This window comes from Gekko japonicus, unplaced genomic scaffold (genome assembly GCF_001447785.1).
Source record: "Gekko japonicus isolate JY-2015 unplaced genomic scaffold, Gekko_japonicus_V1.1 scaffold64, whole genome shotgun sequence".
Taxonomy (NCBI): Eukaryota; Metazoa; Chordata; class Lepidosauria; order Squamata; family Gekkonidae; genus Gekko; species Gekko japonicus.
In genome coordinates this window covers 317,453-341,994 of record NW_015170277.1, presented here as the reverse complement: position 1 = coordinate 341,994, position 24,542 = coordinate 317,453, and the positions used below count along the sequence as shown (strand labels likewise).

The following is a 24,542-nucleotide window of genomic DNA, read 5'->3' as shown; positions in this document are numbered from 1 at the left end:
GACTGCTGGGAGCAGGGGGCGGGGCTTGTTGCATGTGCCCGCCCCCTGGGCTCCTTACTGCTGGAGCTCCGCTCCTGTGCGCTTCCACAGGAAATGACCCCTGGGGGTCGTCATAAATTGCTGTGACTTCACAGCACTTTCCACCCCCCGCCCCCAAAATTCCTCATCAAAATGACTTTAAAAAAAAAAAAAGTTTAAAAACAAGAGTTAACATTTGTATAAAACAGTCAAATTGTGTAGAAACAATAAAAACCTTGGTTAGGAAGGAAGGCTCATAGGGGAAACTCCAAATGAAACGAAACAGTCTCTGCTCGCTGGCAGGAGATGGCAACAGAAGGGGATGGATGACTCTCCCCGGGAAGAAAGTTCCATGGAGTCCACCTTCCAAAGCAGCCATTTTCTCCAGGGAAACTCATCCCTGTATTCTCAGTTGTAATTCCAGATCTCCAGGCTCTGCCTGGAGGTTGAAACCAAAAATGAGAGATCACGGGTGGAGGTGGAAATCCAAACACAACATCCGTGACAAAAATAACGAAGAGTCAATAAAGATGTGTATGCAAAATCATGTACTGTAGTAATTCTGTAGAAAATGCTCTTCTGTTATCGCTCACATAACACAACGAATACTGCGCAATATAAACAAACCCATTTCCCGAGAATTGCTTTATCTGAGCGTGTAGCAATCACAATTCTTATCAATTTCTACTTATCAACTCTTGAAAGAAACATCCCATGTTGACTTTCTAATAACAGAACCCCAGGTTAAGACCGTTGTGTGTGAGCGATAACAGAATTTTCTACAGAATTACTACAGTAAATGATTTTGCATACATATCTTTATCGACTCTTCATTATTTTTGTCACAGATGTTGTCTTTGGATTTCTACCTGGAGGTTGGCTGCCCTAAAAAGAGATCAGTTTTTTTGTTTTAAGAAGTGTCCTATCTCACCTTTCTCCTGAAAAGCACCCTCTCTAGATACACGTAGAATCATAGAGTTGGAAGGGATCTCCAGGGTCATCTAGTCCAACCCCCTGCACAATGCAGGACATTCACAAACACCTCCCCCTCCAACACCCCCCCAGTGACCCCTGTTCCACATCCAGAAGATGACAAAAAACCCTCCAGGATCCCCGGCCAAACTGGCCTGGAGAAAAATCACTTCCTGACTCCAAAGTGGTGATCAGCATTTCCCTGGGCGTCTTTCTACAAACACCCATTCGTCGTTCACATTTAATGCTAGCCATCCCTGACTTTCAACTCACGGCAGTTGTGTGAGGAAGGCCATGTGAAGTCCCACCAACGCTCTTTTGAGAGCTTTAGGTTGCCACCCTCAAGGCCTGCAAGACGGAGCTGTTCTGCCAGGCTTTTGGTTGCGGCAGCGGGCGTCCACATATGGCCTCCCCGAGGTTGCTGTCTCCCACCTGCCGGCCATCCATCGGTAACCGGCCATATCCATCTGTATTAATGGGTCAGAACTTTCACCAGTAGCTATAACCACTGATTTTAAATATTTATATTATGTCTTTAGGGGGCCACGGTGGCTCATTGGTTAAGACACTGAGCTGCAGACCAGAAGGTGGGTAGTTCAGCAATTCGAGACCCGAGTACTGCGTGACAGAGTCAGCTCCCGTCTCTAGTTCCAGCTCCTGCCCACCTAGCAGTTCGAAAGCAAGAAATTACAAGTAGATAAATAGGTACCGCTTCGGTGGGAAGGTGACAGCCAGGGGTCGTTTCCTGCAGGAGCGCACAGGAGCGGAGCTCCGGCAGTAAAGAGCCCAGGAGACGGGCACATGCAACAAGCCCCTACTCCTAGCAGTCCTCACTCAGAGCAAGAAGCAGCCAGGTAAGTTGCCGAGCCCCCCCCCTCGGCCCCCTGGTCCAAAACAGTCCAGTGACACCTTTAAGACCAAGTTTTATTCAGGCACAAGCTCTCCCTCTGCGAGGGCAGATCTGCACGTTCCCCCCCCCCAATAGCTAGCAATCCAAAACAGTCCAGTGGAGCCTGAGCGGTGGGTGCTGCCTTCTGACACACTTCCGGTGAAGTCAGGGGGCGTGGCATATGCAAATAAGTTATGCTAATGAGCGATGCTAATGAGCTCCTGCACCTCTTTTTCTACGAAATGACCCCTGGTAACAGCGTTCCACGCGCCTCGTCATGCCGGCCACATGACCACCGAGGTCTTCATACAGCGCTGGCTCTTCAGCTTGGAAACGGAGATGAGCACCGCCCCCTAGAGTCGGATTCGACTGGCTTTTGAGCAAGGGAAACCTTTACCCTTTACTATTGTGTTTTTAAACTTTATTGCAACTGTTAAAACATGATGTGACCCGCCCTGAGAACCTCACGCGGGATGGGTGGGATACAAATATGGAAATAATCATCATCATCATAGGGCCTGGTGTTCTCCTGGGATTACAACTGATCCCCCAATTGCAGAGATCAGTTTCTCTGGAAAGCAAGGGCCGCTCTGGAGGTCAGACTAGATGGCATCCCACCCCTGCTGAGCTTTGTCCACTCCCCAGGCACTGCTGCCAAGGCCTCCAGGGATTCCACAGGACAGTTGGCATCCCTCACTAAGCCCCGTGTCACAGTGGGGGTTGAAAGCTGCTGAGAAGACTCCAGCCTCCAAGCCAAGTCGGGCCTTCTCACCAGTAACAGTTTCCAAACCTCGATTTGTATCTCGTCCTCCTCCTCCCAAAACGGTCAAGGTGACCCACGTGGGTCTCAACCACCTTGCAGGGTAGGCAAGGCAATGGGTTCCAGGCCAGCCACTCAGCTCCACGGCAAAATCCTTTCAAAGAGCACAGTACAGGAATAGGAGCTGATGTGTGTTTCGTTGACACGGGTTGGTTCTCGGGTTGTCAGCTCAGGGTTGGGAATTGCCTGGAGATTTTGGAGGTGGAGTCTGGCGTTTGGGGAGGGGAAGGACGTCAGCAGGACAGCGGCCACCCGCCAAAGCGGTCATTGTCTGCATCTATGAAACAGCCATTGGCTAGTTCCCAGCCGTTCCAGTTGTTTAAGACAGAGGTGTCGAACTCATTTGTTACGATGCCTGGATGTGACATAAATGTCACTTTGTTGGGCCGGGCCATGCGTGCCATAAAATGTTATGCCAAGTACTGGAAATATAAACTGTATAAAGGACAGCAGCAGGAGAAGAAGAGAAGAGATTGGATTTATACTCCGCCCTTCACTACCCAAAGGAGTCTCAGAACGGCTTACAAACTCCTTTCCCTTCCCCTCCCCACACCGGACACCCTGCAGGGTTCCCTCTAAGCTGAGTTAGTGTGAGCTAGCTCACAGTTTCTTAGTCTCTGGCTCACACATTTTTGTCTTAGCTCAGGAAGGATGGCTCCAGAGCAAACTAATTTATGCTGTAGCCACATTGCTCGCTCACAACAAGCCAGTAGCTTACAAAGTAGAATTCTTGCTCACAAGACTCCACAGCTTAGAGGGAACATTGCTACAGTAGGTGGGACTGAGAGAGCTCTTGGCAGAAACTGCTCTTTTTCAAGAACAGCTCTTATCAGAACTACGGCTTGCCCAAGGTCATCCAGCCAGGTCCAAGTGGAGGAGTGGGGAATCAAACCCGGTTCTCCCAGATTAGAGTCCGTGCACTTAACCACTACACCAAACTGGCTCTCAAGGCCCCATGGGCTGGGAGGAGGTGCAGAGGAAGACCCACCTGGGTGGACTGGAGAGGCAGCGGTTGCAGCACTGGGCAGACGCTCCCACGCCGCTTGACTGCTGCAGACGAGATTGGTCTGCTGTGCTGAAGCCGCAGTTGGAGAGGCTCCGCCCACTCTGCTCCCTGAGCAGTCTTCTGTTCCCTCCCATGCTCACAGGCCACATAAGAATCCTGGACGGGCCAGTTCTGCCCCCTGGGCCTTATGTTTGACACCTCTGGTTTAAGATGTCTTGGCATCTACTGACTCTGAAACTTTATTGCAGGGGCCGGATCTGACATAAATGAGACCTTGTTGGGCCAGGCCATGTGTGTCATAAAATGTAACGCCAGGTAGCAGAGATATAAACTTTATAAAGGACACACACACACACAATTAAAGATTTTTTAAAAACTTTAAATAAAACATGTCTCCTGTATACGATTGAGGCAGCCTGGCCAGGAAGCGAGCGCTGGCTGGTTCCCTCCCCCCCCCTGGGAGGCAGTTTGGTGTAGTGGTTAAGTGAGCGGACTCTAATCTGGGAGAACCGGGTTTGATTCCCTACTCTTCCACTTGCACCTGGCTGGATGACCTTGGGCAAGCCATAGTTCTGGCACAGCTGTTCTTGAAAAAGAGCAGTTTCTGTCAGAGCTCTCTCAGCCCCCACCTACCTCTCAGGGTGTCTGTTGTGGGGAGGGGAAGGGAAAGGAGTCTGTAAGCCGCTCTGAGACTCCCTTGGGTAGTGAAGGGCGGAGTATAAATCCAATCTCCTCCTCTTCTCTTCTGGGAGAACTGATGTCCTCATAACTAACAGAACCTTCTGCAACCCTGTTGCCAAATCTCGAGGATAACCTCTCTGAACTATTGCCGGAAGCAGGAAAATGCAAATGTTTGTGCCTACCTTAAACTGCAATGGAAGATTTTAATTAAGTTATCCTGCTGTGTTTGGAGTCATAGAAGCTAATAGGATTTGTTTCAGGAGCACTTAAGCATATGGTAGGGAGCCCCGGTGGCTCAGAGGTTAAGACGCTGAGCTACAGACGGGAAGGTCTGTAGCTCAGCAGTTCGAGACCCGAGTGCCGCGTGATGTATTGAGTTCCCGTCTCTGGCCCCATCTCCTGCCAACCTAGCAGTTCGAAAACAAGGAACTGCAAGTAGATAAATAGTATATGGGTTGTGTGGCTTTGGTGGGAAGGTAACAGCGTTCCGTGCGCCTCGGTGTCTAGTCATGCCGGCCACATGACCATGGAAATGTCTTCGGACAGCGCTGGCTCTTCGGCTTGGAAATGGAGATGAGCACCGCATCCCTAGAGTCGGATTCGACTGGCTTTCGAGCAAGGGAAACCTTTATCTTTACCTTTTTAAAGCATGTGGTTGATTCTGAATGAGCAAATCTACCCTGAACCAGAGGGAACCCTGAGTCAGATTGATAAATTTGGAGCATTACTATTGTTCCCCCAGGTCTTTTTTTTAAACCAAACTTTTTCTTATTCTGGAAAAAAGCTCTAATTCTTTTAATGGAAAACAACAATAATAATATTGTTGTCGAAGGCTTTCACAGCCAGAGTTCATTAATTGCTGTAGATTTCCTGGGTTGTGTGGCCGTGGTCTTGGCGTTGTAGGACCCGACGTTTCGCCAGCAGCTGTGACTGGCATCCTCAGAGGTATAACACAGAAAGATGGAGTACTCTCTGTGTCTAGGTGAGAAGAAAAATGGTAGGCAGGTAGTTTATATCTATTCAGGAAGGTGGGGTGGGGCTGAGTCATTATCTTGTAGGAGTTCACCAGGCTATGAACATGCTAATAGAGGAGCTTTCCTGAGGAGATTCTTTTGTATATGGATTGTTTCCTGAGGAGGTTTCCTGTTTCCTGAGGAGGTCCTTTCATATGTGAATTGGCTGTTGAAATTCTAATCTTATCTGGAGTGCTACTGTCAGATGTAGAGCCTTTTGTGTTTTTCAGGATAGGAATCCATGCCCTATTTATTTTTAAACTCTCTTCTTTCCTGTTGAAATTGTGTTTATGTTTATTAATTTCAATGGCTTCCCTGTGTAATTGGAAGTGTTGTCCAGCCTTTCAGTGTCTTGGAACAAAATACTGTGTCCTGTTCTATATAAAAAGAACCTCTCCTCAGGAAAGCTCCTCCATTAGCATGTTCACAGCCTGGGGAACTCCTACAAGATAATGATTCAGCCCTACCCCACCTTCCTGAGTAGATATAAATTACCTGCCTACCGTTTTTCTTCTCACCTTGACATAGAGGGTACTCCATCTTTCTGTGTTATACCTCTGAGGATGCCAGTCACAGCTACTGGCGAAACATCAGGTTCTACAATGCCAAGACCACGGCCACACAACCCGAAAAATCTACAGCAACTTATACGGGACAAATGCACCCATTCTACTGGCCTCATCCTGCCTGCAGACCTGCAGTGGGAGCCTTCTCCAAACTGGTTTTCTCATGCACATTTCCTGTTTGAGCCAAAGGACAAGAGAAGTTTCAGACACCCCTCTAACATCTTTGAGGCGAAGGAAGAACATAACACTTCTGACAAGAGAATAACCATTTTATTAAAGATACAGTACGCTTGGATTAAGTTTAATACTGATTTCCCTGCTTTGTTTTGTTCCTATCACTATAATACATTCATTACTCCAAATTTCAAACAAAGTACATAAGATTGACGTTATACTCATGTGCCAAATACTGTCTGTAATCTGGAGGGGAAAAAAATACACCAAAGGCATATACATATATATAATATTCAGACACCTATACAAGAGTTAAATTTCTCTATAATGTACAGAGAGCAGGAGAGATATAGTCTATCTTTTTTACATTTATGTTTTGAGACATTCAAAAAAGAGAGATTTAAAACCAACTTATTGTGGCATCACCTTTTAACTCAAGTTAAGTAGTACATATCACCAACTCCGTGACAGAATAATCTCATCAGGAAGTACATATATATTAGAAATCAGCATGGCAGAGCTTCGCCCACTTTTCTCATAAAGTTTTAGTCTCTTAGAAAATTCAAGGTTTACTAAATACTGATTTTTTTTTTGTTTTGTTTTACATTCATCTGGAACAAAATTCAGTCCCAGAAGAGGGTGGGGAAATAAATAATTCATCAAAAAAAAAAAGGCTTGAGTTCTGAACGGACTTTTAATAAAAACCTGTTACAGGATACAAATTTGCTGGGAGATTTTTTTTTTAATTACACGCACTCATATACACACGCACACACGCACATGCAATCAGGAAGTCAGTAAAAAAAAATCTCCCAAGATTGAGGCTAAGTCATTAAATAAAGTTACTGTGGTGTGCACAAAGAGGTCCATTCAGATGAATCAAAACACCAAGGACAATAAGAATTTTTTTCCCAAAATATAATCCTTTTCTTATATATATTTATATATGTACGTATGTACAACTTTACAGGAGCAGAAAGAACCTGGGAAGGGATTCCATCAATGTGCACAGCATAGAAGTTTCTGTATAAAAAAAAAGATTCCCAACAGTAGCTTTGTATGCTTACCTGCTTCACAATAGTTCACGCCGTTAAGAAATCTTGATGAAATAAAGGCACTACAGATCTCTAGGTAGCGCACCAGGGCTTACAGATTCTTTGACCAAGAGATAACCGAGCAGATGAAAATTCAAAAAAGAGCTCATCTCTCAAACTCATTCCAGTGTCGAAAAGCTTTACAAAAAATCTAAAAAACATACAAAAACAGCTTGAAGAGCTTAGTGCAAATATGAAAATCAAACAGCATAATTTTTAAAAGGTATTTAAATAAGCTGAAACAGGGTGTTTTTTTCATTTCCTATAAGTCGATGTCATGACCCGGGGAAGCTTCCCCATAGAGATGATACAAACCCAAGAGCTGGAACGGAAAACTGAAAAAACCTGCCCAAGCAAAAGTATTTATTTGATTTTAGCTTAGAAAGGGCAGGAGAGGGGCTGCCGCCCAATCTTTCTTTGAGGTCAGCACATCCGAATTGCTGGCCTGGATGCTGTCCTTTCCCCCGCTCCTCAGCGGCATCAATAGGTCTCGTCATCGTTGCAGTCTGTGGTCCAGTGCCCAAACACCTCGCAGATGTCACAGTAGGGGCGCTCTTCTTTCCGGTTGCCGTGATGAGTCGAATGCGGCGGCTCGTCCATCGCCTGCGCTTGAGTCGGACAGTCTTCCGTGTCGTGGAGGTCGAAGCAGTCGCAGATGTCGCAGAAAAGGCGAGGCTTCTTCTTCGTAGGGTTCTCTTCGTCACTGCCAAGATCAAAACGGGAAAAGCTCATTTCGTTGTGGTCGAACATGGCCCTGCTCCTCAGCTTATTGTCATGATTCTTTGCCAGAAACAGTTATACAATTCTAGTGAAAGATTACAGAAAATCCAGAATTCCGTTGGGGGGGGGGGGCGAGGTTGTTGAAGAGAAGATTTTGTTACCTGCTGATCAATTAAGATGCAAACGGAACATTAAGGAAAACTCTGGGCTTTCCCCCAACCCTCCCCCATGAATGACTGCTAATTGCAAACCGGGAACAGGTCTTAAAACTTCCTTGCAGGTCTTTGCAGGTCTTAAAACTTCCTTGGGCTACATTCGCCTTTATTGGAGAGGCAAGCAGCCTGAAATTCATACTAAGGCTTTAGACTTTTTGAAGAGCACTGGCTGAAGCTTCTCTCTAGCCTGCCAGTCATGAACAAGATAGATCAAGATGGGTCGCCGTGTTGCAGTAGAACTGAGCAAGAGTCCTGGAGCACCTTAAAGACACCCTGCCACAAATTTTGTTAGAATGTAAGGTGGCTCAGTGGTTAAGATGCTGAGCTGCAGACTGGAAGGTCTGTAGTTTGGCAGTTCGAGACCCGAGTGCCGCGTGACCAAGTGAGCTCCCGTCTCTGGCCTCAGGTCCTGCCAACCTAGCAGTTCGAAAGCAAGAAACTGCAAGTAGATAAATAGGTACCACTTCGGTGGGAAGGGAACAGCGTTCCGTGTGCCTCAGCGTTTAGTCATGCCGGCCACTTGACCACAGAGAAGTCTTCGGACAACGCTGGCTCTTTGGCTTGGAAACAGAGATGAGCACCGCCCCCTAGAGTCGGATTCGACTAGCTTTCGAGCAAGGAAAACCTTTACCTTACCTTTTTTACTTAAGGAGCTACTGAAGTCAGGAACAAAGCCATCCCCCTACATCCTTGAAAGGTCAAAGTCTCCTTTGATCTCATACCGAGTAGCTATTTCCAGTCTCCCCATCCATCAACAGGCATCCCCATTCGCAGTGTTAGGGAATTCAGAGGAACAGCACTCTCCACACTGCTGCCCTGACATAGTTTAACTACGATAACAACCAGAGAAATGGTTTCCTGGAACAGGGGAAACCAACCTTTTCGAGCCTGTGGCCAGATTTTGAATTCTGACCCAGGGTAATGGGTGCCAGCACAAAATGGCCACCTGGGAAGCCCACATACAGGGGGATAGGAGCAGTGTTCCCTCTAAGCTGAGTTAGTGTGAGCCAGCTCACAGTTTTTTAGCCTCTGGCTCACACATTTTTGCCTTAGCTCAGGAAGGATGGCTCCAGAGCAAAGTAATTTATGCGGTCGCCAAATCACCTGCTCACAACTTTAATGCCAGTAGCTCACAAAGTAGAATTTTTGCTCACAGGATTCCATAGCTTAGAGGGAACATTGGATAGGAGGGGTAAATTTTAAAAGTACTCTGGGAAAGAAGAGTCAGAGAGAGAGAGAGAGAGAGAATAAAACCAACACTGTAGTGTCAGCTGTTGCTGAAATGTTATTTTAATCTTTACAGCCAATCAGATCTCAAATAAGCTATCAGAAGCCCTACTGGGGGAGGGAGGAGGAGGAGGAGAAGGAGAAGAAGAAGAGTAGTAGTAGGAGATTGGATTTATACCCCGCCCTTCACTTGGAGTCTCAGAGCGGCTTACAATCTCCTTTCCCTTCCCCTCCCCACAACAGACACCCTGTGAGGTAGGCGGGGCTGAGAGAGCTCTGACAGAAACTGCTCTTTTTCAAGAACAGCTCTTGTCAGAGCTATGGCTTGCCCAAGGTCATCCAGCAGCTGTGAGTGGAGGAGTGGGGAAATCAAACCCAGTTCTCCCAGATTAGAGTCCGCGCAGTTAACCACTGCACCAAACTGGGAGCAATGCTCCCTCTAAGCTGAGGAGTCTTGTGAGCAAAAATTCTACTCTGTGAGCCACTGGCATTAAAGTTGTGAGTGAGCGATTGGGCTCCTGCATCAATGAGCCCTCCTTCCTGAGCGGAGACAAAAATGTGTGAGCCGGAGGCTAAAAAACGGTGAGCTGGCTCACATTGACTCAGCTTAGAGGGGACACTGCTGGGGAGGAGCCCATCCTCTTCTGAAAACACCTGGCGGGCACGGGGAAAGGCGTGGGCAGGTACCGTGTGCTCCCGGGCACCGCGTTGGGGATCCCTGTCCTAGTGGAAGAAAGCCTGAAAACCACCGTAACACGAGAGGGGACTAGAGCATCCTGAGCTGGCTTACTGTTTCTGACTTAAGGGGGCATCTCGGGGAGGCTGGCGACCAGGGGTCCTTTCGTAGAAAAAGAGGTGCAGGAGCTCATTAGCATAATTCATTAGCATAACTTATTTGCATATGCAACACCCCCTGACCTCACCGGAAGTGGGTCAGATGGCAACACCCACCGCTCAGGCTCCACTGGACTGTTTTGGATGGCTAGCTATTGGGGGTTGGGGAACGTGCAGATTCGCCCTCACAGAGGAGGGAGAGCTTGTACCTGAAGGTGGGCCGGGGGGGGGGGGGGGGGGGGGGCTGTGCAACTAACCTGGCTGCTTCTTGCTCTGACTGAGGGCTGCTGGGAGCAGGGGGCGGGGCTTGTTGCATGTGCCCGCCCCCTGAGATCCTTACTGCCGGAGGTCCGCTCCTGTGCGCTCCCACAGGAAATGACCCCTGCTGGCAACACAGCCCAGATATGGAATGCAACAGCGGCGCCCGGTGGATATCAACATACCTGTCGTAGTTAATAACGTCTTCCTCATTGCCATTGAGAGCTGCCTCGGACATCATTTCCACTTTCAGTTTCAGTTCTTCGTTCTTCCTCTGAAGATCGATGATTACGGAATTCAGGAAGTCGATCTAAAGGAGTTTGAAGACGGCGGAGGAAAAAAAGGAGACAGGATTAAAAACGTTCATAGTTTACGACGAAGTTTTAGCAAAAACAAAAAACATCAGCCCAAGCAACTTGCAAGGCAAGAACCGGCTGTCAGACAAAAACAAGCTCCGCCGACTTAGTTATTTGTGCCTAAAAAACAGACATACACTCCTGTGCACTTTCAGGTCTCAAAGAGCATTAATCAGCATAATTACAGAACAACACGCAAATGCGAATTGTGTCTTCTGTGACAGCAGTTATTGGAGCTAAACATGATGTGATCCAGGGCCAGGAACTGTCTGCGGCAGCACATGAGGCCAACCCAATAGTGAGGGAGTGGGATGGGAGATTTCCAGCAAATCTCTTCTAATGGGCAAACCCCCCCTCCCCCAAATTCTAAATTCATTGACTCCATCTTCTTACAGCGGTAGCATGGCAGAAACAAACTGAAGATGATCTGGACTGGTTTCCTAAATAAATTGTTGAGCTGGTAGGCTCAGCACCTAGCAGCTGGTGGGATGCCATTTTTATTACGCTTTATTACTGCCACCTCAGGTGTCTTAGTGCTTTATAAGGGTAACCAGAGCAGGGCTCATGCCAGTCTCCATCAGGGTCAAGGTTGGGAGGCCCCTGGCAGGATGCTCTCTAGTAGGGCACTTCCTTGGCACAGCCGTGAAAGAGCTGGAGGGGCCAGGCAAGCAAAGGGCAGCAGCTGCTTCTGTTTATCATTGCTTTGTGCTCATCTGCCCAGGTGAATGAACAGCCACCGCTGCTAGGAGCAGTCCACGAATTTGCTTCTTCTCTTTTTGTTTATTTTACGTCATGCAGTGCTGCTGCTGCTGCTTCCAACAATTGCCATGTGACTACAGATTTCCAGGGTAAACAATCTGTTTCCCTCAATGCTTCGTCAGGTCGCTTTATACTTGGAGCCTGTGCTCTATGTCTCCTACTCAGAATTGATCTTGCATTCTCTTGGCATCGGCTTGCCAAATGAGAGCCAGCAGATGCCGAGAAAACACAAGATTAAATCTGAGTAGGAGAAGCAGAACACTGGCTCCAAGTATAAAGCGACCTGATGAAGCATTGAGGGAAACAGATTGTTTACCCGGGAAATCTGTAGTCGCATGGCAATTGTTGGAAGCAGCAGCAGCAGAAGAAGAGATTGGATTTATACCCCGCCCTTCACTACCCAAAGGTGTCTCAGAGCGGCTTACAGTCTCCTTTTGCCTTCCCCTCCCCACAACAGACACCCTGTGGGGCTGAGAGAGCTCTTGACAGAAACAGCTCTTCTTCAAGAACAGCTGTGCCAGAGTTATGGCTTGCCCAAGGTCATCCAGCCAGGTGCAAGTGGAGGAGTGGGGAATCAAACCCAGTTCTCCCAGATTAGAGTCCGCGCACTTAACCACTACACCAAACTGGCTCTCGTACTGCATGATGTAAAATAAAGCACTGCATGACGTAAAATAAAGAAACAAAAAGAGAAGAAGCAAATTCGTGGACTGTAATGGGACTAAAATCGTTTTTGCACAGTGAACATTGGTGGGGTGCAACCTTGGTTGAGTCAGTGGTCCATTTGTGGCTGGAACTGCTGCTAGGAGCAGCAACCGCTGCTCGGCTGCCCTCCTCCCATGGGCTGGTGGCGGCAGCTGCCACTGCTGACGGGTGGGAGAGGGGGCGGCGAGAAATACCATGGAGCACTCACTGCTCTTCCTGATCCCAGATATCTGGCAAAGGAGGAGAGGAAGAGGAAGTGGAGGAGCCAGCACCTTCACCCTCCATCTGTAGGGATGGTGCGACTGCCAAAGGAGGAAGGAGGGACAGGGCTTCTCCTGTTCTTTCAGGAAGCCCACTACCACCACGGCCGTCACCTGGAGAGTCAGGACAGACTAGCTGCTGCTGCAGAAAGACAAACCTTCCAAGGCCGTGGGACTGCTCAGCAATGCCTGTCCCTAATGCCGGCCCTGGCTAGGTTGCCTCTGTCCATTGCAGAAGAAGAAGAAGAAGAGATTGGATTTATTCCCCGCCCTTTACTCAGAGTCTCAGAGCAGCTTACAAACCCCTTTCCCTTCCCCTCCCCACAACAGATGCCCCGTGAGGTAGGTGGGGCTGAGAGAGCTCTTTCCAGAACTGTCCTTGAGAGAACAGCTCTGACAGAACTATGGCTTGCCCAAGGTCATCCAGCAGCTGCGAGTGGAGGAGTGGGGAATCAGACCTGGTTCTCCCAGATTCGAGTCCACGCACTTAACCAATACACTAAACTGGCTTGAGGGACAGCTTGACCAGAGTTAAGGAAAAATAAAAGCTGCCCTGCTTACACCATCATGATTAAAACTGACAAAGCCAATTAAAAAAAAAAAACGAAAACAAAATTAAAGCAGAGAAAGCTGAAACAAACCATATGCTGATCGAAGGGAAGCGTTCCCAGCAGCGGACGAAAGCAAAGGGCAAAAGGGAAAGAAACCACGTGTTAGTACGTTTGTTACACTGCTTACTGTCAAGTCTATAAGCAGCGGGTTACCAAGAAGCAGGCCTGCTGGCTGTCGTCTCTCACCTTCCCCCTCCTCCACACCTTCCCAATTTTTCAACCAATGAAACAAAGCGGCATTTTAAAACAGCCTTCATTTCTGAGACTTCTGCTGAAGCAGCATTTACCAACTGCTGCTGAAACTCCGCATGTGTGGAACACATTGGGCTTAAGTACTCACACTGAGCACTGTCCATCAACCATAAAGGGGTTCATCCTACTTGAAAATTACACACCTGTGCATAAGGTGCACATCAGCGTATAGGCAATAGGAAAGTAACTGCAATGGATTTGTCTTTAGAGTGCTGTGCAGTCCTATGGCCCCCTTGTTCCTTGCCACTTTAAACCTTCAGAAAGCCTTGAGACAATGCGGGGTCATTAGTAGAGCTCGGCCAATATTGCAATATATCATAAGAAGGAAGACTGTGGGTCAGGTAAGACAGAAACAGCTCTGAGAGAACTTGTGACTGACCCAAGGTCACACCAGCAGCTGCACGTGGAGGAGTGGGGAATCAAACCCAGTTCTTCCAGATTAGAGTCCGCGCTCCTAACCACTACAGCAGACTGGCTCTAACAGAAAAGTAAAATTAAACAAGCAATCTGGTTTCAGTTAAAACAAGCAAATTAAATAAATGTCATGGGTATGAGATTAACCTTTATGACTGACAACGCTTGCCTCCAATTACTCATTCTAACCCTGGCAGCCCACCCTGCTCCTGCAGAGATAAGTGCTTGAACTACCTCACTAACCACTATAAAGGAGGGGGGGGGAGGGGAGGAGGACGAGGAGGAGATTGGATTTATACCCAATCTGTCATTTTTAATTTTTAAATTTTTTTGCCTGCCTCTTAGAGAGGCATTTCTGGAGTTATATCTTTCTTACGGACATGACTGGTTAGCCTTTGCAGCCGGAACTTAAATTTATCAGTTATCAGATTCAGACATATTTGTAATGTACAAAGTGGCACAATAAGTGGATTGTCCTGCTAAGGGTCATTCACAGAAGAGACCAGTTGACGTGAATGATTTACATATGTTTTTTATAGAATGGCTTTCTATTATAAGACATCACTATTACATATGATAAACCAACGATGGAGATGAGACTGGATTTGTACCCCGCCCTTCACGACCCGAAGGAGTCTCAGAGCGGCTTACGATCTCCTTCCCCTTCCCCTCCCCACAACAGACACCCTGTGAGGCAGGTGGGGCTGAGAGAGCCCTTTCGAGAACTGCTTGGGAGAAAACAGCTCTGAAACAGCTTATGACTGACCCAAGGTCACACCAGCAGCTGCGAGTGGAGGAGTGGGGAATCAAACCTGGTTCTCCCAGATTAGGGTCTGCGCTCTTAACCACGACACCAAACTGGCTCTCGTGATTCCTTGCAACTTGCAAGCCCTCAGAACAGATAGATTATAAAGTCTCTATTGAACCCTCAGAATAAGTCTAACTGATTTGTTTCTGTCCCTGAGGCTAAGAGGGTGCCCGCATAGATGGAGGACTGCTGGCAGCTAAGCCAACTCGTTTTTCAGGTGGGAGCAGGGAAGGGTCTTGGCACCCTCTCTCACTCTCCTCAGCTGGCCTCCCTCCACGCAGCCAGCCACACCCCACTTGCTCCACCATTTCCTTATGTGACTCTGCATGATTTCTGTCTCACTGTCACACCTGGCCCCTGTTGCTACGTTTGTCACTCCCACCAAGGAAGAAAAACAGGGTGGGGAGTCAGTCATGGGTGGCCAAACACACTGCTGCTACAGGGCCCCCAATACCTCAGAAACCATACCTGGCTTTCCTGGGCGTTTTCATCCTGGATGGTGCCACCAGCTATGTCATCTTGGGAGAGAGAGAGAAAAGGTACCTGTGTTATTGCCACCAGACTAAAACCATCTAAGACTCTTCGAGAGCTCACAATTTGGTGGTGAGCAGGACTGTTCCCACTGCCCATCTTCCCACATTTCTGATTGAGTGCAGACACACGCTAAGAGTCTCTCTGCCGTTTGGAAAGACCATGCAGATCAGCTGGCTACATGAACTCTATGGCACAGCTGCCAGTTTGAAAATGGAAGATCTCTGTCCACCTTCTGATTAGAAAAAGGAGACCCTCGCCTGGACAATTACATGTGCCTACAAGGGACAGAGAATTCTTATGTGGACACACCTGCAACCAAGGGATGGTACCAGTGTTCCCTCTAAGCTGAGTTATTGTGAGCTAGCTCACAGTTTCTTAGCCTCCGGCTCACAGATTTTTGTCTTCGCTCAGGAAGGAGGGCTCCAGAGCAAACTAATTTGTGCAGCAGCCAAATCCCTTGCTCACAACTTTAATGCCCGCAGGTCACAAAGTAGAATCTTTGCTCACAAGACTCCACCGCTTAGAGGGAGCACTGGTCATGGCACTCGATAACATGACAGGCGTACCCCACTCCTGGTTCGGATGACCCATGATGACTGACCCAAGGATGGCGGTTTTCACACGCCCAAGGTTATCCAAGGAGAATGTCAACAAGATAACATATCGAGAGATCTTACCCTGACTGAATTACTATTGTTAAGTCACTTCCTTCGAGAGGGTGGATTTAGATGATGCGGTGGGCACTTAAGATGGAGAACTTCTGCCACCGGCGCACGGCGGGATCCCAAATTAACCGTGCGGTCTGAAGGGATCCAATGCGTGTGGCCAGCCAGAGTTCAGCCAAGTTGCAACAGCAAAGATGCAGCAAGCGGACCAGAGCTGCATTTACCTGAGGAGCCGGGAGGTAGATTCTGGCTCTCTCTGAGCTTCTGCTCCAGATTCTTTACTTTTAGCTCAAGTTTCAACTTATCAGACTCCAGCGACTGAACTACAGAATGCAAACTCCTCGCAGTGGCGTTCTCCCCACGAAGTACAGTGACCTGCATAAGTGGGAGAGAGGAAGAAAACATACAGGCTGAAGGAAACAAAACCTTAAAAGGGAGCAGAGCCATAAATATGTGAAATGTAGGTCTATCTAAGGTAACCAGTAGTCACAATAACCAGAAATAGCAGACTGCGTGCTACCAGATGCTGGAGTCCAAACCACCAGGGATCAACCAACCTCGTTATACTACCCTCATGAGTTCCCCCAGGATCCCTGGTTGGCTAAACTTCAAAGACGGCTTTTCAGGTTCAGCAAATGCACCCCCGTGTCATTTGCTGAACTTTTCATCTGACCATGTCCTCCAGTGGCAAGACCTTGTGCTAACGCATCTAAGCCCACTATTTCCCCACAGATGGTTCCAGGTGGTCAGCTGTGTTGGTCTGAAGCAGCAGAACAAATAAAGACCGATTTCACACAAGAGCTGCGCTGCAGTCGCGCCTCCCTTTGCCTCGCTTCTATTGGTCAATTTCCCACTCGAAGCTGCGCGGCTTTGCCCGATTTTCCCCACGGTTTCAAGATCCTCAAAAAAACAGGATCACAAAACCGTGGGGGAAATCGGGCGAAGCCACGGGTCAAAATGCAGCCGTGCGGCTTCGAGTGGGAAACTGACCAATAGAAGCGGGGCAAAGGGAGGCGCGACCGCGGCGCAGCTCTTGTGTGAAATCGGTCTTAGAGTCAAGGTAATAAACCTTTGTTGGACTTAAAGATGCCACTGGACTCTAAATTTGTTCTGTTTCCCCACAGGACACCTTCATATGGCGTATACCAATTTCGTGATGCTATATTTTGTCTATTTGGAAGCACTCGCCCAAGAGGAAAATGGGGTATTTTGCCAACAAGCCGAGAGTTCACGTTTCTAGAATGGTACCTCATTTCTGAGTTTTTCCAGCTCTTCATCTCTCTCTGTGATCAAGGCACTAGTAATACTGAGGGATTTCTGTAAAGAAGTTCTCTCTTCATCAATTTCTTTTTTTAACTCGGATTCTCTAAAAGAGAGAGTCAAACAGTTTCAGAAGTTAGGTGAAGACTGGTTCTATTAATGCTACTTCGAAACCAAGAAAAAAAAATTAAAAAGTTGATTTCTGGAAACAGTTCTAGACAGAAAGTTTCAGTTCTACTTTAGTTGACTGAGACTTTGTATTTGGCTGAAATTATCTGGGACTTTACAACAGCGGAAATAAAATGAAAAGTTTTACCTACGAAGATTCATGCCAGATACTGCATATCATCGTATCCATTAGAGTTTAAAGAAAGATGTTAATAGGATTTGGAGACAGGGGATAGAGAACGGCGGAAGGGGAGAAACCTAAACTTCCAAGTTTTGTTACTTCTTGAAAAATAGTTATTAACAAGCAACGCGAAACATGCAAAACTCAGTTGTACAGCTGTCATGCAAAGCATGGGTGAAGCTGGAAGTATCGGCTGGTCCACACTAATTGCTCTAATGCCAACTTCAAACTTGGCTGCTGTTTCTATTATTGTTTTAAGTTATTGCTTTAACGATTATTGTTGAGACTGTGCGACTTTGTGACCCGTCCTGAGCCTGTTCACGTGGAGGGCGGGACAAAAATGGAATTAAATAAATAACCATCCCACCAGAGGCAATTTTCAGGCTCTAACAGGGCTCGGCAACAGGGAGATTTTTTAACAGAAGGTGATGCAATGTGGGAAGATGAGAGAACTTATCACCCTCTCCTAGAAACTGAGACTTCCCAACCAAAGCTGTGGCTGAAGATCAGATAGGAAAACACCATCTTCAGATAACAGTGTATTTGGGTAGCCCCAAGGTATCATTACTTGGCCATGTGAGTGAAGCAACTGATATCAGCCTGCATCATATAAGCTGTTTCAGAGCACTTGGGGATGGGAGTAGCTTATGCCTCTCATGACAGGCATGGAAAGGCTCGGCAGCAGAGGCTGAACAAGCCCAGGCTGAGCACGCGGCACCCACCACATCTGATCCAGAATGGATGAAAGCAACAAAAACTATAAATTACAGGTGCTGCAATCCACACGTGTCCAAACTTTAACTGCCTTCAGAGCCAGTTTGGTGTAGACTCTAATCTGGGAGAACCGGGTTTGATTCCCCACTCCTCCATTTGCAGCTGCTGGATGACCTTGGGCAAGCCATAGTTTTGTCAGAGCTGTTCTTGAAAAAGAGCAGTTTCTGCCAGAGCTCTCTCAGCCCCACCTACCTCCCAGGGTGTCTGTTGTGGGGAGGGAAAGGGGAAGGAGTTTGTAAGCCCCTCTGAGACTTCGAGTGAAGGGCAGGGTATAAATCCAATCTCCTTCTTCTTCTTCTTGTGGGTCACTCAATGCTATCTTTCTTATTGCACCCACCAAGCAATGCCTCTAGAAACCCCACTGAAAAGAAGGGAACGCTATTATTTGTTGCAAAGGGGAGCCCGTATAGAAGATGTCCACAGTGGGTTCTGCTCTTTATCAGAGAAATCTGAACTTATACAAACATATGAAGTTTTTGCACTTGGGTCAGAGTCAGACCATTGGTTCCTTCTGGCTCAGCACTGTGTCCTCAAGGACTCAGGTAGAGAAATAATTTCCCCAACACCCGAGAATCCTTTAACTGGAGATGCCAGGGACTAAACCTCCTCCTGCCTGCGGCTATGCTCCCAGCTTGATGGCCAAACGGAATGGTCATTGCCCAAGAAGCAGGAGGGGGCCAGGAAGAGAGAGAGTCGATCATGCAAGTCCAGACATAACACAATGCAAACTAAGGAAGGGATAAAGCGTAGGTTGCACCAGAGAGAGGAAACCTGCAGTTAGTGAGAACCACGATAGCCAGCATAATGAAACACGGTTTTGATCCTTGCAGTAGTAGCCCAGGGGGGAAAATATGCATAAAAAGCAAGCAACAGTGGCAAGACAGCACAGAAGGCCTTTCAGAGTTATGCAGATGTTTATTTTTAGGGATGGAAGCAGCGAGAGAAGAATCTGGGATGTACAGACACAGAGGCACACACGACAGCTGGATCGGATTTTTTTCTTTCTTTTTTGGAACAGTGAAAGAGTTAAGGGGGAGGGGGGAGAAGCAAGCTGGCTGGAGTGGCCTCCCTAAATATCACAAACGCTGTTTTTGTTCTAGAGAAGTTCAGTGACATTTAAGCCCCAGCTTTGGTTCTGCAGAATGCTTCAGCGCATGAAAGAAAACCTCGATTTAATGGGGTGACCCTCGGCTGCTAAGCGAGACTCTGTGTAGAGTGCAGAGGGACAGGGGCCACCTGGACCAGGAAGGGGGGGGGTATCAAGCCACAGCAGGCTTGGTGGAACAGAAGTGGGCACACTTGGGGGAGTGAGTGAAGGTGTGCGGGGGGAGTGAGTGAGGGTGCACGTGCGCATTCTGCGCTCATTTGGTTGGGGATCTGTGCCTTCCGGTTCGCCACATTCGAGACACAGAGGATAAGGACATGGAGAAGTTTGTAAGCTTCTCTCTGCGCCCCAAATGGAAAAGACTGTGCTCTTGTGGTAAAAGTGCATGGACATGGGTCCAACGTTCCCTCTAAGCTGTGGAGTCTTGTGAGCAAAAATTCTACTTGGTGAGCTACCGGCATTAAAGCTGTGAGCGAGCGTTTTGGCTGCCGGATGAATCAGTTTGCTCTGGAGCCCTCCTTCCTGAGCTAAGGCAAAAATCTGTCAGCTGGAGGCTAAAAAACTGAGTTAGCTCACACTGACTCAGCTTAGAGGGAACATGGTTCGGGTCATACACAGCTCTGGATGTAACAGCAACTTGTCATATGGGCCCTCCAACCGGCAACAGACACTTTTTAGCTCTTCTGGGAAGACCAGCAACAGTCAAGGCTCATTTCACAGATTCCGTCCGCTTTTATTTTTACAGCGCTTCTCTCTTCACCTCCTTGACTCTGAAAAGTCTCTCCCACTTCATGCCTCTGAACATACCAAGGGTGAGCAAGGCTGTTAGAGCACAAACCCTTGTGGAAGAAACACCAAAAACTAACGTTTCAACTGCCTTTTATGATATGGATTCAGGACCAGCCCTAACATTAGGCAAAGCGAGACAGCGAGGTAACGTTTTAAGGCAGCACATTTGTCAGTTTAGGTTTATTACGTTTTAACTACCATGGGATAGAATCCACTTAGCTGTCCTACTTTAGGCACCAAAATTGCCCTGGGGAGTCTCTCCTGATATATATCTCAAGGTCAAAACGGTGTGGTTCGTGCTGGGATCAGTTATATTGGGAGACACATAGATACATACATAACCTCCTGCAATCTGCAAGATCTATCATGCCAAGAAAGCCCAAGAAGATAGGAGTGCGGTTATTCTGAACTTGAAAGACAATTTCACGGATCAGAGATCTCCATAAATTGAACAATAGTTTCATTTTTGTACTGAGGGGGAAGGTTCATATCCGTTTTCTACAGTAATTCCAAGTTCTGTACAGTAAGCCGACTGCAATCCGACAGGCACCTCTCGAGACCAACAAAGTTTTATTCAAGGTATGAGCTTGCGTGTGCATGCACACAAAAGTTCATACTTTGAATAAAACTTCAGTGGTCTTCAAAGGTTCCACTGGACTCTAAATTTGTTCTACTGCAATCTGAAAGATAGGTTTCCTACAGAAGGCCCATCGAACTGAACGGGACTTGCTCCACTGAACTGGGTAGATCCGTGCGCTTGTGCACGTTTGGAGACACTGCTGCTGGGTGGCACGCGGGGCAGTCAATGAGCAATCTGTCCAGATCACCTTTATAACGCTACCTGCCGCTGGCTGTTCTGCTCTGGTCTCGGAGAAGGGCCAGACGGCAAGAACAGCATCTGGCCTGCTATTGGCTGAGCTGCTGTGATGTCAGAACAGCTAGAGGCCCCTGCTACAATCCTCACCCAGATTCTTCCCTTGCCACAAAAAAAAAAAAAAACCAAAACAAGAAATTCCAATAATGAAGCAAATACCTTAAAGTGATACTGGGCAAGCTTTAAAAATGCAAGATAACAAGAACCACATGTTAGAAACATGGAAGAGAAATGCAAAATACAGTAAAAGAAGAACTAAATTTGCACTGAAGTGAATTCTGTTGTTGTTGTAAAAAAAATAAAATTAAAAACAAAACAAAAGACTTAATAACTGCTGAGTATTTTACGAAACCAAAACCAAAAAGAAAGCAAGACACTGAAGGGAACGAAAGGCAGCCAAAAATATGTACAACTTTACTGGAGGAAAAAGTTATTTATTGTAACGTGGATAGACTTTCTTTAGTCTTACCATTAAAGACACACAGATATAGCAAAGGAAGCCAGGGTTGGAAAGGGAAGAGAGAGGAGTGAAATGAGTATTGAGAGAATAGCGCAAGCTCAGAGACAGTCAGACAGTTAGCAAATCCACAATGGGTCTAATGAACTGAAGTAACACCGTGCCCTTCTTTAACTATAGAGCCTTAAGTATCTAACACCCACTTTGACCATTTGCGCACTCCCATTTTCTGGCGGGGAAAAAGGAAACATTCTGGCGAGGGGGAAAATGACTTGGAGCTGAGCGTCTGGTCACCTCCACCTGCCTGAGACATCTTGTCTTTCATACCCTTGCCCCCAGCTCAGCAAAGAAATAAAGAGGTTACAAGGAGATCCTCTTGCTATTTCTTAGAACCAAAGAGGTCGATGCTTTTGGCTTGTCAGCCCTCTGATGAGTTTAATTTCCTGATTCGCCATCATACTTATAGAATCACAGAATCACAGAGTTGGAAGGGGCCATACAGACACATCTAGGCTAACCCCCTGCCCAATGCAGGACCAGCTTCTAATGCCAAGTCCAAAAAAAAAAGGCATCACTATTCTCTGCAGGTAAAGCTGCAAGTGTGCTTCAGAGAGAATTCATTAATGCTTCCACGTAAATGAATCTGCTACTTTTCTCATTAGCAAACTAAGTGGTGAGAGTGTCACTGCTGGATTCTGGGTGTGTTAATTGGGCCGTACAGACTGAAAAGGGAAACTGTCACTAACCTAGAATAATTTTACGGTATCTCAAAATAGGGTCAACTACTGAGACAAAGACTTTGCATGAATAGGCATTGTGTGAAGGTGGCACATTTCCCCCAGGCCGCCTTCTTTGTCAACTAAATTGAGGTTGTCAAAAAGTTAGTTTGGACATGCCTCTCTCTCAGGCCCGGGCAAAGTCCTCTTAGCAGTACTTTGGCAACTATCCTATGTGAGGCATTTGGAAGCTGATCTGCGGGAGGGCTTCTCATTTGTGTCAAATCATGTTCAAGTGATATAATAAATGTTCCACCGGACACTGAAAATGGCACTGAATTATCTCGGGTGCTGAAATGCAGAGAACAGAGAAGGAAACGTCTAACTGAGATGGCACGTGCTAGGTTACGCAATGTTAAATGTTTCTTTTTTTAAAAAAAAAATCAAGCATTTGTACTTCATTTTTAGGGATGAGAAAGATGCAACTGTTTGCATGTATTCAGTACTTCCCATGCAAAGACGTTTTTAAACAGTGGAAATGAGCGATCCTGGGGGATTTCTATCGCAAAAGGATAGAAGGACTGGAACAGTCACCACACTTTTTAACGTTATCCCATTCTTCTAGTGATCAGCACACATGCATGCACACACACACACAACTCACACACACTCACAAGTTACCTCTTTTTCATCTCTAACAACTGGTTATTGAGGACCGATCTCTCTTCGTCCAGCTGAAAGACAAAAAACAGAAAACAGAAATTGTTATTTACCATGCAACATCGAGAATTGTAGAAAACCCTGTTCTGTTTATAACATTAGGCTATCCTTTACAATCTACGCATCGAGCAAAGGGGAAAAAATAGGAATTTGTTCCCAGAGATATGGGGGGGGGGGGAATCCAACTTAGATTGGTTAATAGATATCAGTTAATCCCTGCAGGCACATGAAACCAATGTCTGCTGCTCTCACTCACACGGACACGCACAGTTGCATTCAGACACCACAGTTTTGCGTAGGCGCAAGTCATTCATTCCAGTGTTTCCGCTCCTTCTCTCCACCTCTCCTAGCGAAGGAGGACATCCTCCTTGTGCTGCCGTCTCTGTGGCCAGGCGGCCACACAGGGTACTGGTAGGGAAGGCCAGTAGTGAAACTGTAGCTTGTGAAGGTAGATGTCACAACAATCCACATTCAATACAAATGTCACAACTAATGGGGGTCTGATGCAAGTACAGTTTAGAGGCCGTAATCATAATAACATAAGAGAACATATGAGAAGCCGATGCTGGATCAGGCTAATGGCCCATCCAGTCCAACACTCTGTGTCACACAGTGGCCAAAAATACCAGGTGTCACCAGGAGGTCTATCAGTGGGGCTGGGACACTAGAAGTCCCTCCCACTGTTGCCCCCCCCCCCCAAGCACCAAGAATACAGGGCATCGCCTGCCCCAGCCTGTGAGTTCCTATCTATACATTGTGGCTAAGAGCCACTGATGGACCTCTGCCCCATATGTCTATCTAATTCCCTCTTATAAGAACACTAGAAATAAGGCCCGTTGTGGAAATAAATACAACGGGAGCTAGAAAGAGGCTCTGGGAGAGTGCTCTGGCTTTGGGCAAACAGTGTCAGTCTGCTTTTAAAACATGAACCTGGGACCTGCACACCACCAGAATACAGCAGGTTCCCTATGCAACTGACATTCCAACTGCCTTGCGGGGGGGGGAGTTTGAGGTGTGGAATGGAGTGAAGTCCAATCAGCTTCCATATGCAAAAGATCAGGTTGTCGCAGCAGTTGTGGTATGGGCGGGACCTGGGCTTTGCCTTCTGATTGGTGGCGATATATGCTGAGGAGCAGTGCCATCAGCCATACACTAAGGGAGTGCATTTTAGAATTAGAACTTTGGCACCCACTATTCAATTATATATAAGGAGAGATAAGAGAAGCCAATGTTGGATCAGGCCAATGGCCCATCTAGTCCAACACTCTGTGTCACACAGTGGCCAAAAATACCAGGGGGCATCAGGAGGTCCAGCAGTGGGGCTGGGACACTAGAAGCCCCTCCCACTGTTGCCCCCCCCAAAAGCACCAAGAATACAGAGGATCACTTGCCCCAGACTGAGAGTCCCTATCTATACCTTGTGGCTAATAGCCACCAATGGACCTCTGCTCCATATGCTTATCTAATTCCCTCTTATAAGAACATAAGAGAAGCCAATGTTGGATCAGGCTAAAGGCCCATCCAGCCCAACACTCTGTGTCACACAGTGGCCAGAAATACCAGATGCCATCAGGAGGTCCAGCAGCGGGGCAGGGACACTAGAAGCCCTCCCACTGTTGCCCCCCCCCCCCCCGCCAACACAACACA

General features: G+C 47.2%; 1 protein-coding gene across 13 annotated transcripts in view; it reads right to left on the bottom strand.

Moving 5' to 3' along the window:
* Positions 1–6,219: 6,219 nt before the first annotated feature.
* Positions 6,220–24,542, bottom strand: part of CLIP1 (CAP-Gly domain containing linker protein 1) — a 139,780-nt gene continuing 121,457 nt past the window's right edge. For 6 of the 13 annotated variants that reach the window (XM_015417695.1, XM_015417690.1, XM_015417697.1 and 3 more), the window contains 7 exons: positions 22,857–22,909; positions 17,100–17,217; positions 16,076–16,226; positions 15,121–15,170; positions 13,209–13,214; positions 10,673–10,797; positions 6,220–7,936 (listed from right to left, as the gene is read on the bottom strand). In XM_015417695.1, the coding sequence (XP_015273181.1) occupies positions 7,714–7,936; positions 10,673–10,797; positions 13,209–13,214; positions 15,121–15,170; positions 16,076–16,226; positions 17,100–17,217; positions 22,857–22,909 (726 nt within the window). In that variant the 3' untranslated portion in view covers positions 6,220–7,713. Of the gene's footprint in view, positions 7,937–10,672; positions 10,798–13,208; positions 13,215–15,120; positions 15,171–16,075; positions 16,227–17,099; positions 17,218–21,161; positions 21,183–22,856; positions 22,910–24,542 lie in introns of all 13 variants that reach the window. The other 7 variants (XM_015417693.1, XM_015417698.1, XM_015417699.1 and 4 more) reach the window with 3 other exon arrangements.